We start from the raw sequence: 14,133 nt of genomic DNA, 5'->3' as shown, positions 1-14,133 counted from the left end.
TGTACATCCAATATTTTATTGTTGTAATATATTCACAGGAAATCATCCATTCAGACACTTCCTCCAACTTCTTTTGTTTTTTTTTTAGCATAAGACATCCTGAGTTTTAAGACTTTTTTTTCCTTTTAAATAAGCAACACCAAAGTAAAATAATCTTATATAGAGAGATTTATAATTAACAATCGCTTCTTTTTTTTTTAAACATAGCAAAATAAAATCTATATATTTATTTGTCCTTGTCAAAATAAAATGTCTTTTTAAAAACAAAAATAACATTTGGGGCGAGTGGCGTTTTTCAGTCCTCTGTTTACCCAAAAAGTTCCCGGATGTAGCTGTCCAAAAAACACATCCGTCCATTACAAAAAGACGTCCTTAGCGTAGCGCCGTCTTGGTGTCCTGGCGGGGTAGCGCCACCTGGTAGCCTAGCAGGCACGGTTCCGTCGACAAGGCGTCGTGCGTGAAGACCGAGTCGTCGTCGGACGAGCACGAGCTGGATGTGTCCTCGCACGACGGCGAGTATTGCTCGAAGGGTGTCGACAGGTCCAAGTACTGCAGGAAAAACACGCGTGTTAACATACGCCGCTAAAGGGGAAACCGCCATTAAGGCGCTTCGGTTGCCCGATTTTACGGTTCGAGGGCTGATTTGCTACGCCGAGAACAACTGGAGTATAATAAGAATACATTTTAGTAGTAAACGCCTTTCAAAACTCTCAAGGAAAGATAGCTAATAGATAGATAGCTAGCTAGATAGCTGTGTCGCTAATAGCTAGCTTTCTAATAGATAGCTCATAATAATAATACATTTCATTTCTAAGCGCCTTTCAAAACTCTCAAGGTCACGTTACAGTCACAGGATAAGTTTTATTCCTGCCGGTGAGCAGCGGCAACCACACGCCTAGCTAGTAGAAAGTGCGCTAATAAGCTCGCTTTATAGTGCCGTTCAAAACGCTCAAAACTAATAGATAGCTCGCTAGCACTAATAATGAATAGCTAGCAAGCTTGACATTATACTACTAGCTATTCAGCTAGCTAGCTAAAAGACAGCTAGCTAGCTTTCACATTCAATCATAGCTACATAGATCAACTAGCTAGCTAATAGACAGCTACTAATAATAATACATTGTAGTTATACATCAACGACCATAACAAAGGTCAATAAAACAACTTTATTATACCGTACTGTTTTTTTCTTTTATTACAATACAATAGCACGTTTATTATACATAAAATAAGGTATATTTTGTGTAGTTTTAAGGCTTAATTTAGGAGAAAAATGATGTTTTACGGGGACCTGGGAACGGATTATTCTCATTTTAATGGTTTCCTATAGAAAATTAATGTTTGGAATACACACTTTTTGCCTTGCAGTCTTTCTGGGAACCAAACGTTCATAAGCTGAGGTATCACTGTATTTGATTTTAGTTGACCGAGCCTAGTTAGCATAGCTTCATTTGCTTTCCGGACCAGTTTGTCAACCCGTTCATTGCCTTCCATCCATGAGCTAACATTAGCATTGTCTCATCCTAGCATAGAAGATAACACACTGACCTCATCAGAGATGGACAGCAGCACCTTGTCCAGCTCCTCCACCAACTTTTTAAAGGTGGGCCTCTGGATGGGAACCGCATGCCAGCACTCGCGCATCATCATGTAGCTTCACAGACACAAAAACACACCCGCTAAATAGCCGCTAGTAGACCGACGTCTTACTTTTAGCCAGCGTTTTCTCAACTTACAGTTCATGCGTGCAGTTGGACGGCTTGTCCATGCGGTGTCCTTCTTTCAGCAGCTTAAAGAGCTCCTCAACCGGAATACCGGGATAAGGTGAGCCCCCCAGGGTGAAGATCTCCCACATTAGCACGCCGAACGACCACCTGCCGAATACGGTGAGCGCTTAGCGAACGACACTTGTATCATTTGTGACTGTCCGAAGTGGTATGGGTAGCGCTTACACGTCGCTCTGGTGGGTGTAGACCCGGTCGAACAAGGCCTCGGGTGCCATCCACTTCACCGGAAGGCGTCCCTGTGTATAGATACCGATTAAAGGACGGCCGACAGCATTTTTTGGTTTGCTAACTGACATCAGAAAAACGTTTTATAGCATCTAAAATAGCCAAAACACGCAGGCTGATATTTTTAGTCAAAAGCAAAACACCAATCAAAATGATTTAAAAGTGTCCCAAAACTGCTACAAAATGAGCTTGAAACTGGGCGGAATCTGAAAGTCCCGCCCCCTTGTTCGTGATGTCACTTTGGGTCACAAACTGCCTTGCTCCAGAATCAAAACAATGGCTTCAAAGAGTTCCGATTCGGAGAAGATGCTTTCTTTTTACTCATCCAGTTATGAATATGATTCAAATAGTTCTGAAGAGGAAAGCATACATGTTTGCAATCGATTAAAGACGTCCTTCCGTGTCAATTCCAGCCACCTATATTAGCGCCCAGAAAATGCACAAGATGGCGCCCAAGCTCCGTTGGAAATGGGCTGATTTGTCCGCTGGGAATTAGTGTCAACTAGTATCAAATAGTAGTTTGGTGCAACACACGATTCACCATCGCGTTATTTGTTTTTTTCCTTCTACTTTCACCATCCACACGAAGTTTTCAGACCAAACAAAGTACCCAAAATGCATTGTGGGTCGCTTTCTCGGTCAGAACAATCTAGCTATATGAGCTGCAATCTGTGTAAAATATGCTCAGTAGAAGTCATTTGAAGTGATTTTTACAAATTATGGAGGCAACTTGGTGTCGGTTGTCCTTTAAATGCACAATTTACACTGTGCCATTGAACTATCAATAAAGTTGAAACGAGTCCAAATTTCATTGTGTTTTCGATCCATTTTCTGCCTCGGGTTGCCGTGCCAACGCAGCTGCGAGTATTTAAAAAGGCCCGACTTTCATTGTCTGACTGTAAAAGACGCCTCCCTGCTCCGGTTTGGCTAAAACCAGACCCCCCCCCACCCCCCTTTCTGGCTTTCCCTCCTTTCTAATTACATCCCATTCCGCTGCCTGCCAATCAAGAGCTGGAGGTCTGACTGGCGTCTGGAAGTACAGTACGGCGCCAAAATGGGGTCTTGACTCACGTTGGTGGTCTTCTTGTAGTAGTCGATCTGGTGGACGCCCCTCGCCAGGCCAAAGTCGGCGATTTTCATCACGTTGTCCTCCGTCACCAGGACGTTCCTGGCCGCCAAATCTCGGTGGATACACTGCCAAATGAAAACGGAGGGATGTCGGCCGATTGTTTCAGACTCTAGACTCAATTCCGTGCAGGAACTCAAACCAACTGAGACCAGAGTATGATTAAGGATTCGGGACCAGAGCTCCGTGTCGGAAAAAACTCCCTCAAACTAACAAATTTAGACCAGAATCTGAGACTGGTTCATCTCAAGTTGGGGTTTTATGTACAGTGATACCTTGGCTTACGAACTTAATTCCCAGAAAATGTGTATAAGGCGGAAAGTGTGTATCCCAAAAATTAATTTCCCATAGGAAACCATTAAAATGAGAATAATCCGTTCCCAGCTCCCCATAAAACATAATTTTCTACTTTTCTAAGCCTTAAAACTACACAAAATATACCTTATTTTATTTATAACAAATGTGCTTTGGTATTATAATTAAAGAAATAAACTGTACTGTTTAATAAAGTGGTTTTATTGACCTTTCTGATGGTCGTTGATGGCTTGATGGAATGGAGAAGCCAGTTTCATCAGTATTCAACACTTGATGAGGAACGTCGCCTTCTTCTTCCACCATCTTGAGGAATGATTCCTTGTAAGCTTTGGCAGCTTTATCGTCAGAACTGGCTGGCTCACCATGACGAATGACACTGTGAATCCCTGTACGACGCTTAAAGTTCTCGAACCGTCACTGGCTAGCCTTGAAATCATCAATGGATGACGAACTTCCAGGTTGCCTCTTGACGATATCGGAGTGAAGTTGGCGTGATTTCTCGGCGATAATTTTACCTAGTTCCTCATCAATTGTGTTCTGTTTAGCTGAGTTGATAGCTTTTTGCATAAAGTGTCTCAAGGAGCTCTGGGTTGTGCATTTTAGAAGTTGTGATATTGCAACAGCATGCAAGCAGACACACTAGAAACTTCATTAATAGCGGGTTCCCTTGCTTGTCTTTTCTCTTCACATTGTACAGATGGCTGTTGCGGGTTATTTGTGGAGCCTGATTGATGGGATATTTTAACCTTGCAGTCCACATCACTCATTGTGGCGCTCTATGTGTTTCCCAAAAAATAGTTTGTATGCGATAAGTTCGTTAGCTAAAGCGTTCGTAAGCCGAGGTATCACTGTATTTATTTTTGTATCCGAACCGAAATGTCATTATCCAGACCGACTTGTACTCGAGGCAAATACCTTCTTTTAGAGTGTCAAGGGAAAGGTGGGCGTGTGCTTGAAAGACCCAGTTTATGCGTCTTGAATGGGCATCATTTAAGCTTATTTTGGTTTTGGTTCGAAATAGACTTTGCGAGAGGCCCGCAAACCAAAGGCCCTTTGGTTTGCGGGCCTCCTTATAATGGAGGGTTACTTTGAGACTCCGGCAGTGGCCTCACAGCCCAGAAACCCGATGCCTCCGCCCAGACAGTCTGTTTGCTAACAGATTTATGGCGGTGCTAAAAGGGACAAAAGCCCGAAGACGGCGGGGACGGACAGATGGACGGAGGAGAGTAAACCGGACTGGAGTCTGAGAAGGCGGCCTGCCAGACAAAGAAGGGTTTTGATGAGTGAGAGCAGAGGGCAAGCTGGGAAAATGACAAGAAAAGAAAGATTGGGGTAGGGGGGGGGGGGGGGGTCAAGAATATAGCAAATAAAAAAGACCCATCTGGACGAGAGATGTGAAGGCGGAGCTCTCATGAAGATCCCTCGATTGAAACTGGAGGACTTTTATGTATTTTGACCCTTTTGGGCCGTCCAATTTTGAGGCTTGGTGTTCCCGTGTTGTCGGCCACGCTTCCTATCCGGGCTCATAAATGCATTCTAGTGGTCGCATTAGCATCGGATTCCGCAACCAGTGGTCCAAAACCACAGACCAGAAAACATCCGGCTTCTGCGATACATAAACAACCTAGAACTCTCAGTCCGCAATGATCCAAATGCGATACCGCCTTGTGGTTCATTGTTCAAGGAACCGCAATCTCGTCGATTTTGGGAAGTCTCAGGGTGAAAGAATGTTTATCGGATCCCTTTTAGCCACCAGAATAACTGTTGTGCTTGACCCTACTGAGAAACTGCCCAAATCTACTTGCAAGTCCAAACCTACCCGTTTCGAAGCCAGGTACTCCATCCCTCTGGCCACCTGGTAGGCACAAGACAGCAAATCCTTGAAGGTGAGCTGTTCCTCAGGCACCTTGGTGACGTCGAAAGTGTAGTCCATGCCCGGAGGCCGTCGGGCTCGCAGGTACTCGCGCAGGCTGCCTTTTGAGGCGTACTCCACCAGGACGTACAAGGGTCCTGGTTCCGCAGGGGAGGAGAATGGGAACGGGGTTTGCTTCAGTTGTTGTTTGGGACCAGAAGGTCTAGCTTCTGACCGCCCCATGTTCAGATCGTCCGTTGTGGATCCAACTCACCCTCCTGGGTACAGACTCCAAGCAGGTTGATGATGTTCTTGTGTTTGTCCATCACCTTCATCAGCTCCATTTCGGAGATGAGGTCAGCGAGATCTTTGTCTGTGGCATCATCTGGAGCAGTCGAAACAAAGGTTCAAACGGGCACAAACTAATCTCTTGAGGTTGCAAATTTTGAAAGTCGGCATTGTTACCTTTCAGCATCTTCACCGCCACAGTCGTGGCTTGTTCCGAAGAGTCCTTGTTGATGCCGTAGGCCTCGGCTCTAACCACTTGGCCGAAGCAGCCTTCCCCCAGAGGTTTTCCCAGCGTCAAGCTGGAGGACAGGACGGGAGTCGGTTAAAAATAAGAGCACTTGAAAATTCTGCCCCAGCCGCCATAATATGGGGCTCCGGTTTCTTCAAACATAGGTTCCTTTTTAGGTCCCTTGCATGACCGGAGAACTGCAATTTAAATTTTTACGGCCGAGTCCCGCCAACCGAAGAAAAATGTTTTTTGAGGGTCAAGACGCAGCTATCAGAGTTGGCGGATTTTCGCGTAAGCTACAATGGAAGATGTCGTTTTAGGTTATCTTACTTGTCCCTGGGGAACTCCCAGTCGGGGTCGTGGGGTAATTCAAACTCCATCACTCCGGCCAGCATGGGAGAGCAGCTCGACGAAAGGCGAGCCACCCTCATCAAAGACGCACTGGACTTCCCCGATGAGTTGGAGTCCACCGAGTACTAAAAGCAAGAGTCAACGTGAGCTTTTGAGCTGTCAAATGGAAGACCACGTCTTGCCGCGATCCCCCACCTGCCGGCGTAACGGGAACTTGGAAAGCTTCTGGACCGGGAGGGCATCAAACGGCTCCCGTCGGGGGTGCAGTTGCATCCGACACAAAACCGCAATGACGATGGCCATGATGAGAGCCAGGAAGCCGCAGGCGTAGATGATGATGTCCGTGTACTTGGTCTCGATGGCGTCCGGGGAGTCTGCGGCTTCTTCTTCTGCAGATAGTTAGGAACCGTACGCTAGTTGTTCAAACGTGGCGCCGAAAGGGTTGTCGCATCGGTCGGGCATTTGGTTTTTCCTTTACCCGAAAGGACGGTGAGCCAAGCCGACTGGTAGGCAAAACCGATGGAGTTTCCGGCCAGACAGGTGTACTCTCCCGCGTCCTCTGTTGTGATTTTGGACAGATAGAGCACCTCCACCTCGGACATGTTGAGACTGCCGGTCTACGTGACAAAAGAGGGGTCAAAATCTGCAAGCTTTCAAGACTGCGGGGATGCCAAGTTCACCGACCTTGAGAACCTGCACGTATGGTGTCCCGTCAGGTCCGTATCTACTCCCGTTCCTCTCGATGTGTTTGAGCCACTGAATGTGTGGCTGCGCATCACTGTAGACTTTGCACTGGAACTGGACATCGCTGCCCACTACTGCCGTGGTGTTGGCCGGTAGGCCGGCCTGCAGGATGGGCCGATGGGGCGAGCGCTCTGAAGGGAAAAGAACAAAGGTCCAACCCGAGCTACCTTCATTATTTGAAAACGGATTTCGGGGCATGTTTTCACAAATACTGCACATCGAAAAGAAAGGCCACCGGGGTCCCCTTTGATCAGCGGTTTGTGTCATTCTCTGATCTCGTTAAGTGTCTCGTTAGTCCTCTCCCGCCTCGTCCTAGCCCAGAAAGGGAAACTGACCCCGCTGTGGATTCAGAGCCAGCAAATGAGCAAACAAGCCCACCGCCCTCCTCTATCCACAGTCACAGGTCAGGTAGAAAACTGCTTTGGACGCCTGACTGTCCGCATCCCCCCTGCGCCATGGCTGAAGCTAGGCGCCGCGTCACCTTTCGCCCTCCCCTCTCCACTCTCACCGATTATCCTCTCCCTCACACTGGACGCTTTCATTTGGAGCCACGATGCTTTTTTCCACAAGAGCCAAGTAATGACCGCCGCTGGGGCTTCCATGAATACGCTCAGTCAGATGGCAACGACTTGCCTTGAAATCCAAACTTTTAAGATGCCATTCGTTTTATGGACTGAGTGTTTACAACCTCAGCCCGGGGAAACATTACTTTTTAGCATTTTTGCATGCACGAGCCAGTTCCGAAGCTGTAAAAAATGTTCTTCCAGGCGAACCCCCACAACGCGCCAACCTCCTCCCCGGACTGACCTCAAATCTCGGAATCTTACCTAGGACATCAAGGACGTAGCTGTGAGAAATGGCGCCGTACTTGTTTTCCACCACACAGGTGTAATTTCCTCTGTCTGAAGGCACAACACTCTCCATCACCAAGCTCCAGTGTTGATGCCTCAGCTTGCAGAAAACCAAACAAACAACAAAATATCAGGAAATGAGTCATACTCATTCAAAAAATGGGCAATTCAAGGAAGAAAGGAAATCTATTTACCTTGATGCCCCCGATACGGTGCTCTCCTCTGAACTCCCTGCCATTTTTCAGCCACCGAATACTTGGCATGGGACTACCCATGGCCGGGCACCGAAACTTCACCGTGTTGCCAGCCGGGACGGCATACAGCTTCTTGTCCATTCGCTGGGTGTGGGTCCAGTAAGGACCTGCCAAGACCAGACCATGCGTCAGTTCCCAGCGTCCGGGTGAACTTGATACACCGCCGACGAGTAATGCACCTCGAGAAAGGTAAACTTGGTCGTTTTCGATCTCGGACGGTGAGTCATCCAGGCCATTGTCCTCGTCATCGTCCCCTGAGCCCAACGAGTCTACAAAGTGAGTCGTATTAATGGGAGCTGATTTTTTTTGCCATTCCTTGAGCCACCATGTCTTGGCTGGACACAACTTGCACTGTACCGCCAATGCTACGGTGCGGATTAGTCATTTCCTTTGCCTCTTACCGGTCACAGTGACGGTGAAGTTCTTCACAGGCCCTCTAGTTCCGCGCAAGGCGCACGCATAGACTCCCGAGTCCTCGTCTGTGACGTCGGCGATCTCCATGGCAGCGCCACGGATCTGGATACGGGGCGCCGGCACCAGCCGATTTCCCTCTTTGTACCAGTTGACCGCCATGCCGGGCCGAGTGGGCGTGTCACAGCGCAATTTCAGGACGTCGCCCGGCTCTAGCAGGAGACGCTCTGTCGTGTCATCAATCAGGGAGTCTGTATAGAATGAGCACAAAAGGTTATGGTGGACGTCCACCGAGGATAACATTGCCTTTGGACCTCAGGACAGAAACTACTTGCGGATGAATCAAGCTGAGTTAGGCAGAGGGTTACACCCCCTGTTGAAGAATTGCCAGAGTGTAGTTCATACAAGGTTGCAAAAGGTTCCAAAAATGTTCTCTAGACATTCGCAAACAGGCTGAACGGTCACCAAAAACTCTTTCTTAAGGCCATTAAATTTTGAACAAAACTACCCCGAATGAAAAAACATTCCCCTATGTTGGCTAGCACTTGGCGAGCCCTCGCCGCTCAGTGAGATAGCCCCCACCCCCGCACCTACCAACAAATGACATTGCCATGGAGATGAGGACTGAGTGACCGACCTGACCCTACCGCCCGCCACCCACTCCCTTGAGCTGCTTCATTTTGTTGTCCCTTTTGTGGATTATCCTGGGACGGTGAGCATTCGAGCGGACACCGTGAAGCTCCCTCCCCTCGGTTCATTTTAAACAAACAGAGCCTAGGACTGAGTAGGAGAGAATGAAGCTAATGAACATGTCGCGGTGTGACAGTACACCGAGCGCAAAGACAAAAAGGGGGGTGGTGAAGGGTCACTGGAGACCTGCAGGTCTCACTTGCTCTCACATTTCCAATGAACGTATCCACCTAATTTTAGTTGAGGAAAAGCTCCGGCGCATGACGTTACCTTGCGCGATCATCGTTTCAGTCACGTCCACTATTTTTGGAACGATGGGACCTGCGCAAGAAGGTAGACGTGTTAGAAAACCAATGATGTTTCTGTCTGACTGCTCGTGATCCAGCAGACTTACGGGTGACATCTTACCTGGCCGGACCTCCAGCCACGCCGACTGCATGGCTTGGACAGTTTTGCCTTTGTGTTTGCTTTCGGCCAGGCAGATATATTCGCCGGCGTCCTCCTGGCTGATGTCAGACAGATGCAACACGTTCAACTTGGGTCCGTTGCTCTGTAAGGGCTGAAAACAAGGTAGCTTTGAGATAGGCGCCTCGGTAAGAGGCTACTTTTTGACGGTCAGGCAGTTGAGCATCACTCACCGTGAGGGGTCTGAGGCCTGGTCTCGGTCCCCCAGGCTCCACCTTCAACCACTGCACCCTCGTGGATCCCGGCCGGTGGACTTTACACAGCAGCTTGGCTTGACCGGTCACCGTCACTGTGATGTTTTCCGGGTAACCTGCCACGATCAGAGGTCTGGACATCTGAAGTGCTGGAAGGTGAAAAAAACCCAATGTTAATCCGGGTCCCTGAAGGTGTAAAGATCAAAAGCACTGTTGCACATCCTTCCGGTTTTTGTTCCTCCCCCCTTCCCCTGAAACATCCGGCGTCGGAAGAACATTGTGTTCCTATCCAACTGAGACCGCTTAATGCCACCAGGAAGTGGCGATGGAGTGCGAAGATAACCTGGCTACTATCGTGTCACCATCGGCCACAGTGGACTCCATTCATCGGGTCACTTGCTGCGCTAGCAACATATGCGCTCCCCCCTGACCGCGGACCTCCATTACCGCTCAGTCACTCAGAACGAGCAATTTTCCAGGGCAATTTTCTGTTTGATTGCTTCCTGCGAGCGCTTAGTGAAAAGGCAATCTGTTCCCCTGTCAGAGTGAAGTCCTTCTTCACTAACTGCCCCAAAGTACACACGGCGCTAATGTACTCGGAACAAAACGCACAATCGCAACATTGAGCCTTACAAGGAGACTACACAAAACGGCAGACTACACAGAAACACAAATCTGTTGATTCACAAAGTTCAGGAGATGCTTGGGGACGCGTGGTCATGAACTTGCAGGGGCCGGGGGATCAGCCGTGTCCTGCTGGTGAACTTGCGGCGGGGTGTGAATGATCACCCCGAGGCAAATGGGGCAAACAAAACAAGGCACAAACACAAACAAATTGCGAGACAGGCGACCGGGTGGCGGGCTGCCAGTGCTACTCGCCGTCGGTGCTCCCACTAAATGGCCTGACCAGTGGATGCACCCCCGGTAGGGAAAAGGAGGGGGGTTCAACGTTACAGATTCCTTGGCACGGTCACTGCACATTGATGTTGCCCCCACCATTTTTATTGCTCTTCAGTGCCGAGGAGGGTGCCTTAAAATGTGCTGACCTCAGCTGACCGAATCTACCCTCCAAATCCTGAACCACCTCCGATCCTTCTTCCTTCATGTACCTTGTGAATAACGTCACCAGGGCTTCTCTGGATCAAGCCCCAGCTATCCTCACCTCAGGGCTTGATACCCCCAGCAAGGACCCTGTCCTTTACCAGTCCCCGGAGACCCTAAAACCACTCACTATTAAATTCCATCTGTGGAAAATATCACTCTTGCCTTCCTCCTCCCTCTTCTTCTTTTTCTTCTTCTGCAGCTGCCGTGCGACCCGGCAGATTGACACTTCCGAGCCTCAGGGCTCGCGGCAGATCGGGTAGCATTTTTCCAGGCAGCCAAAACACACTTTGCGCCCTCTGCTCTCCATCTCGCGGGAGGTGACGGGACTCGGTATTTACAGTGGAAGTACTGAACTTACTTTGGAATTGAACCAAGCGGGAACACTCTGACACCTCCACGGCACCCCACCCCTGACGCCAATCTACATTTTGCCATCCAGGAGCGCATCCAGATTGCGGTTTAGTCAAGGGAACTGGGCGGAAACCAAGGTGTTTTTGACTCAGGGGTGGCCCGATGCTTCGCATGTCTACTTCACAGTCCTGAGTGCCTCTTTGAATGTCGACTCTGCTCGCGCTGTGTGGAGTCTGCGTGTTTTCTCTGCTCTTAGGGTGGCTTTCTACGGGTACTCCAGCTTCCTCCCACATTGGAAAAACACAAGTTAGGTTGATTGACGACTCGAAATTGGGACTTTGTGTGCATCATGTCTGAAAACCAAGTCCAGGGTGCTTCGAACACCACAATCTGGTGGTAAAGAAGCCGCCAAAGGGGACCACAGAAAACAACGACTGCGGTACAGACCTGAAAGCCAAATTAAGGTTCTTCCTGCTCTCAGGCAAAGGTCCAGACAACCCGAGTCGGGATTGTCTTCAGGTTCTATAACAAAGCTGATAGATTGGTACCAGTGCCCTAATTACAACCTGATCTCGGCCTTGATATTCAAGAGCCAAAGATACTTTCCTGCCACTGCCGGATCCGGGAGTCTCACTCTCAAAAACAATGTCCGCGTCTTTACCTTTGGTTCTTGCTGATCCGTCGCGGGACCTGGCCCATAGCTGGTCTGAGCAGCAGAGCAGGAACAGGCACAACGCGCAGAGTCTCGCCATGCCGGTCTTCTCGAGGCACGTTGGAAGGCGACGACGTCAACGCGGGAAGCCCAGACCTGGCTTTACCCGCCGGCTCCTGGCATCGACGACGTCACCGGTCCTCAAGTCTTGAACCTGGGAAGGCAAAATGAAAAATGAGGACCAGGTCTTCTGCACGGTTCAATTTAAAGAGCGACTGTTTGGACTGGGAGCAGTCGCATTCTAAACCAGATGTCCCGCGAGCTGTCTCACGAACTGTCCCACTCGTGTTTTCCGTCCTACATAGTCCAGGGCTCTCCCTCTGCGCCATGAATGAGGGGCCGGGCGGTTACCGCCTGGTGTTTGTCAATGGACGGCGCTAAGGGCCGACCAGGGTTAATGGGCCATGACCGAGGGAAGAAAACACTTGAAATTTGCCAGGGAGACCCGGAATACGAAAGTCCAACACCGTCTGATCAATCTGCTTGCTTTCTCGCCGACGTTTTCAGACAAATTGATCATATCCGCGTTGTAAAACCTTCTGGCTTATATCTGACTTTGCTAAAGAGTCCATCTGGGATTGGAGTCCGCCTGACATCTCGACTCCCTTCCATGCAAATCTGGAGTTATCTGGCGGCCTTCTCATGGAAATGAGCCAGAGATAAACCGGTTGACTGTCTTTTGCATCGCTCACGCCAATGACGCAACTTGTGACCACTCCAGCGGTGAACCGGTCCTCATACGGATTACGCGTCTACAATCTGACTCCCAAAGTCACGAAACGGATGGTTTCCAGCACCCCATAATAAGATCGGAAAAGAACCAAGAAACCCAAAGTTTGGGGAATCGATCCGAGCTGCGATTAGCATCCCTCTTTCAGGACGTTTACAAGTTGCCAGGCGTCCTAAAGTCCAAACTCCGAGCGCACTACAGCCCAGCGCTAACGCACACGCGCGCGCGGTCGGTCGGTCGGTCGGGCGCTCTCCAGGTCGGGTTCAATGTCTAAAGCGCTCATTTCGCAAACGGGCTTTTTCGTTTCAACGAATTTCAAACGAGATAAATAAGGACGAAAAGTTTCAAGGAGTTCAAGGAGTTTTTGTATTCTTACCGGCTGGGGTCACTCGTTTCCCCTACCCTGAAATGTTGAAATCCTCATTCAGTTTTTGAGTAGTCCACTTGCGTTTAAAAAAAAACAGCGACAAGAAAATCACTTTTCTTGTCACTGGCAGTCTTCGAAATCCATCCCAGTCACCAGCGACCCCCCCACCCACCCTAGTCCGCCTCCTCCCCCCTTGAGTGGCGACAGCTGCCGGGCCCCTGGTGCGAGGAGCGGGGGACAATCACTCAAAGTACATCCATGGAAGGGGGGTCCACACAAGGGGAATCTGCTAGGCTCCTTCCCCCGACGACCTCCGCGAATGTTGTCCGCTTTAAGCGTCTTGGACTCGGCGTCTTTTTTGGGCTGGAGGGGGGGGGGGGGTAAAGCCGGTTCTCTCTCTGTCTTTTACGCGGCGTCCTCGGGTGTCCCTTTTGGGTCCTCTTCTTCCAACTCGCTTTATGCGCGCGTGGTCTAAGTGGACCTCCGCCAAGGTTCGGTTCGGTTGACGCGGTAAGGGGGGGGGGGGTGAAAAACTTTGAGGAGAAGCGTCCGCGTGCGTCGTCGCTGCAGCTCGGCTCCGACTGCACTGCCGCCACCTCAGCGAGCGACGCGCACTGCTTGCGGCCACAACAACAATGGTCCGAGTGGCTGGGGGAGGGCGCGTGTATGTCAGAGGGGGGGGGGGGGTCGTGGGAGGGGGGGGGGGGTACTTCTGCCCCCACCTTTCTTCGATGCCCCCCCGCAACACACTCATCTCTTCAACCAACAAAAAAAAAAACACTGCTGCAATGCTCATTTATTATTATTTATTTTTTTTTTATATCCAACCCCCCCCCCCCCCCAGAAAAAAAAAACATTTTTTTTACATCCGGGCACTTCAATCTGTTTTCCCAAAGCATTTATTTTTAATTTATTTTTTGACAAGTACCTAATTATGACGCCTTAATTAGCCTTTTATGCAAATATGGTATAGAGGGGAGGGTAGCTCTAATTAAGCAAATTTCTGACATGTTTTGTGACATCAGTAAAGTGGGGGGGGGGGGATAATCCCATTAGCAACCCCCCACCCCACCCCCATTTGCTATTT

The 14,133-nt window shown here is 49.4% G+C and overlaps 1 protein-coding gene across 1 annotated transcript; it reads right to left on the bottom strand.

Moving 5' to 3' along the window:
- Positions 1 to 13,600, bottom strand: fgfr4 (fibroblast growth factor receptor 4). Its single transcript, XM_089016614.1, has 21 exons — positions 13,056 to 13,600; positions 11,899 to 12,103; positions 9,762 to 9,931; positions 9,532 to 9,682; positions 9,394 to 9,444; positions 8,424 to 8,684; positions 8,202 to 8,291; positions 7,963 to 8,129; positions 7,745 to 7,868; positions 6,858 to 7,048; positions 6,652 to 6,790; positions 6,369 to 6,562; positions 6,153 to 6,298; positions 5,771 to 5,892; positions 5,580 to 5,690; positions 5,273 to 5,463; positions 3,084 to 3,206; positions 1,953 to 2,023; positions 1,737 to 1,874; positions 1,549 to 1,654; positions 1 to 549 (listed from the first exon to the last, which is right to left on the bottom strand). The coding sequence occupies exons 2-21, from the start codon at positions 11,987 to 11,989 to the stop codon at positions 373 to 375; spliced, it is 2,814 nt and encodes a 937-aa protein (XP_088872740.1). The 5' UTR covers positions 11,990 to 12,103; positions 13,056 to 13,600; the 3' UTR covers positions 1 to 372.
- Positions 13,601 to 14,133: the final 533 nt, after the last annotated feature.

This window comes from Hippocampus bargibanti, linkage group LG16, assembly GCF_051943395.1.
Source record: "Hippocampus bargibanti isolate YZ-2025 linkage group LG16, ASM5194339v1, whole genome shotgun sequence".
Classification (NCBI taxonomy): Eukaryota; Metazoa; Chordata; class Actinopteri; order Syngnathiformes; family Syngnathidae; genus Hippocampus; species Hippocampus bargibanti.
This window is presented reverse-complemented; position numbering and strand designations above follow the sequence as displayed.

What these genes read in the sequence shown, in the direction of transcription:
- fgfr4 (XM_089016614.1), bottom strand. Translation starts at nt 11,989, where the DNA reads ATGGCGAGACTCTGCGCGTTGTGCCTGTTCCTGCTCTGCTGCTCAGAC. An exon ending in CTACGTCCTTGATGTCCTAG is followed by an intron (nt 7,049 to 7,744) that starts GTAAGATTCCGA and finishes TTTTCCCTTCAG; the next exon opens with AGCGCTCGCCCCATCGGCCC. An exon ending in TGGGAGTTCCCCAGGGACAA is followed by an intron (nt 5,893 to 6,152) that starts GTAAGATAACCT and finishes CCTGTCCTCCAG; the next exon opens with CTTGACGCTGGGAAAACCTC.